Raw genomic sequence first — 1,789 nt, forward strand, 5'->3', positions numbered from 1 at the left:
GGGCCACAAGCAAGGGCTCTATAGGCAGCCTCCAGGAGCTGGCAAAGAAAGGAAACCACTTCTCCTCCTGAGTCTCTAGCAGGCACACAGCCTTGCAGAACTTGGAATTTAACCAAATGGTACCTGCATCAGACTTTGGTCTCACAGAACTGTAAGATAATAAATTGTGTTGATTTCAGTCCATACATTTGAAATAATTTGTTTCATTACTCTCGCTGCCATCGAGTCAATGCCAACTTACAGAGACCCTGGAGGACCGGAGAGAACCACCCTGTGAATTGCCGAGACTGTAACTCTTTATGGGAGTTGAAAGCCTCGCCTTTCTCCAATGAGCAGCTGGTGGTTTTGAACTGCTAGCCTTGAGGATCGCAGCTCAACAAGAAACCAATATGCTACTAACGCTCCATAATTTGTTATAGCAGCATTAAAAACCAATACAGTGGGCGGGACGCTTTTTGATAAACAGTAGCTGATTCATTTATTCACCAAAAAAGAATTTCTTTTTGGAGAATATGAGATGTCCTGTTTAAATATAAAATTTGCCTACAGAACTAGTATGATTCAAAATAGTGTCTTATGCAAAATGTGTAAATACACACAGGTAGTTCCTGACATAACATTTGAGTTATGATCAACTGCACGTAAGACTTTCCTTTTGTTCCCTTTATCATTGATAATATGCACTACAGACAATGTTGTAGAGTGTAACTTGCTGGTTGTCATCATCGCCAAGTTCATAAGTAATGTTTACAACATCCAAAGACAAACAAAGATCAAATTTATAACATACTTATAATAAAACAATTAAAAAGAAATATTAAAAGCAAAACAGAGAATTACATCAGAAATAACTTACGACAGAGTTGTTAGAATAGTATTCTATGGTAAGTCGTAGAGTACCTGTATTTTAAATCCATTTGAAACTATGAAGAGAACAACCAATGTTAAATGTTACAGATGGGTGAGTCGTCAAAATCCCATGCCACCCAACACTTTAGTCCCAAAACATGGAGTATAACATGACCACCCTACTTATTCCTGTAATACTCACTCAATGAACTCCTGTTTACACTGCTGCAGCATCTCACATGTCTGCTGAATTTCTTGTTCACTCAGAAGCACCAGCATCCCTATAGTTAAGTGAAGCTTTTTGGGATTCTGGAAAATGCTGGCATCGACTCCACGATCCTGTTAATCAAAAGTAGAAAATAAGAAATTCAATAAATTCAATAAACAATCAAGAAACAATCCCAAAGAGAAAACAATGGGACCGACCGTTCCAGGGGGCCATGGGAGAGGGGGAGGTGGGGGAAAAGGAGGGGGGAGCCAACAAACCCAGGGACAAGGGAACAATAAGAGGTCTAAAATCAATGGCGAGGAGGGTGTAGCATGCCTAGTGGGGTTTGATCAAGTGCAATGTAGCTTAGAGGAATTCAAATGAAGGCCGAACATGATAGTGGGACAGGAGGAAAGTAAAAGGAAATACAGGAAAGAACTAGGAGGAAAAGACATTTATAGAGGTATAAATATAGGCATGTATATATGTAAATAAATTAATATATAACAATAGGAATATAGGTCTATGTACATATATGTTAAGTATTAAGGTAGGAGACAGACCTTGGGCCTCTACTCAAGTCCTCCCTCAATACAAGAACACTTTGGTCTAATAACCTGGCATTCTGTGATGCTCACCTTCCCAACATGATCGCTGAAGACAAAATGGGTGCATAAGCAAATGTGGTGAAGAAAGCTCATGGTGATAGCGTCTGGGGCTTTAAAAGCTTGA

At 39.5% G+C, this 1,789-nt stretch overlaps 1 protein-coding gene across 1 annotated transcript in view; it reads right to left on the bottom strand.

Annotated features, from left to right (window-relative positions):
- The window catches only part of ASCC1 (activating signal cointegrator 1 complex subunit 1), a 149,698-nt gene that overhangs the window by 62,466 nt on the left and 85,443 nt on the right, over positions 1 to 1,789 (bottom strand). The window contains exon 6 of the mRNA XM_030885948.2: positions 1,052 to 1,188. Within this exon, the coding sequence (XP_030741808.2) occupies positions 1,052 to 1,188 (137 nt within the window). The remainder of the gene's footprint in view (positions 1 to 1,051; positions 1,189 to 1,789) is intronic.

This window comes from Echinops telfairi, unplaced genomic scaffold (genome assembly GCF_000313985.2).
Source record: "Echinops telfairi isolate 266 unplaced genomic scaffold, ASM31398v2 ScPeMD7_70;HRSCAF=299, whole genome shotgun sequence".
NCBI classification, from domain to species: domain Eukaryota; kingdom Metazoa; phylum Chordata; class Mammalia; order Afrosoricida; family Tenrecidae; genus Echinops; species Echinops telfairi.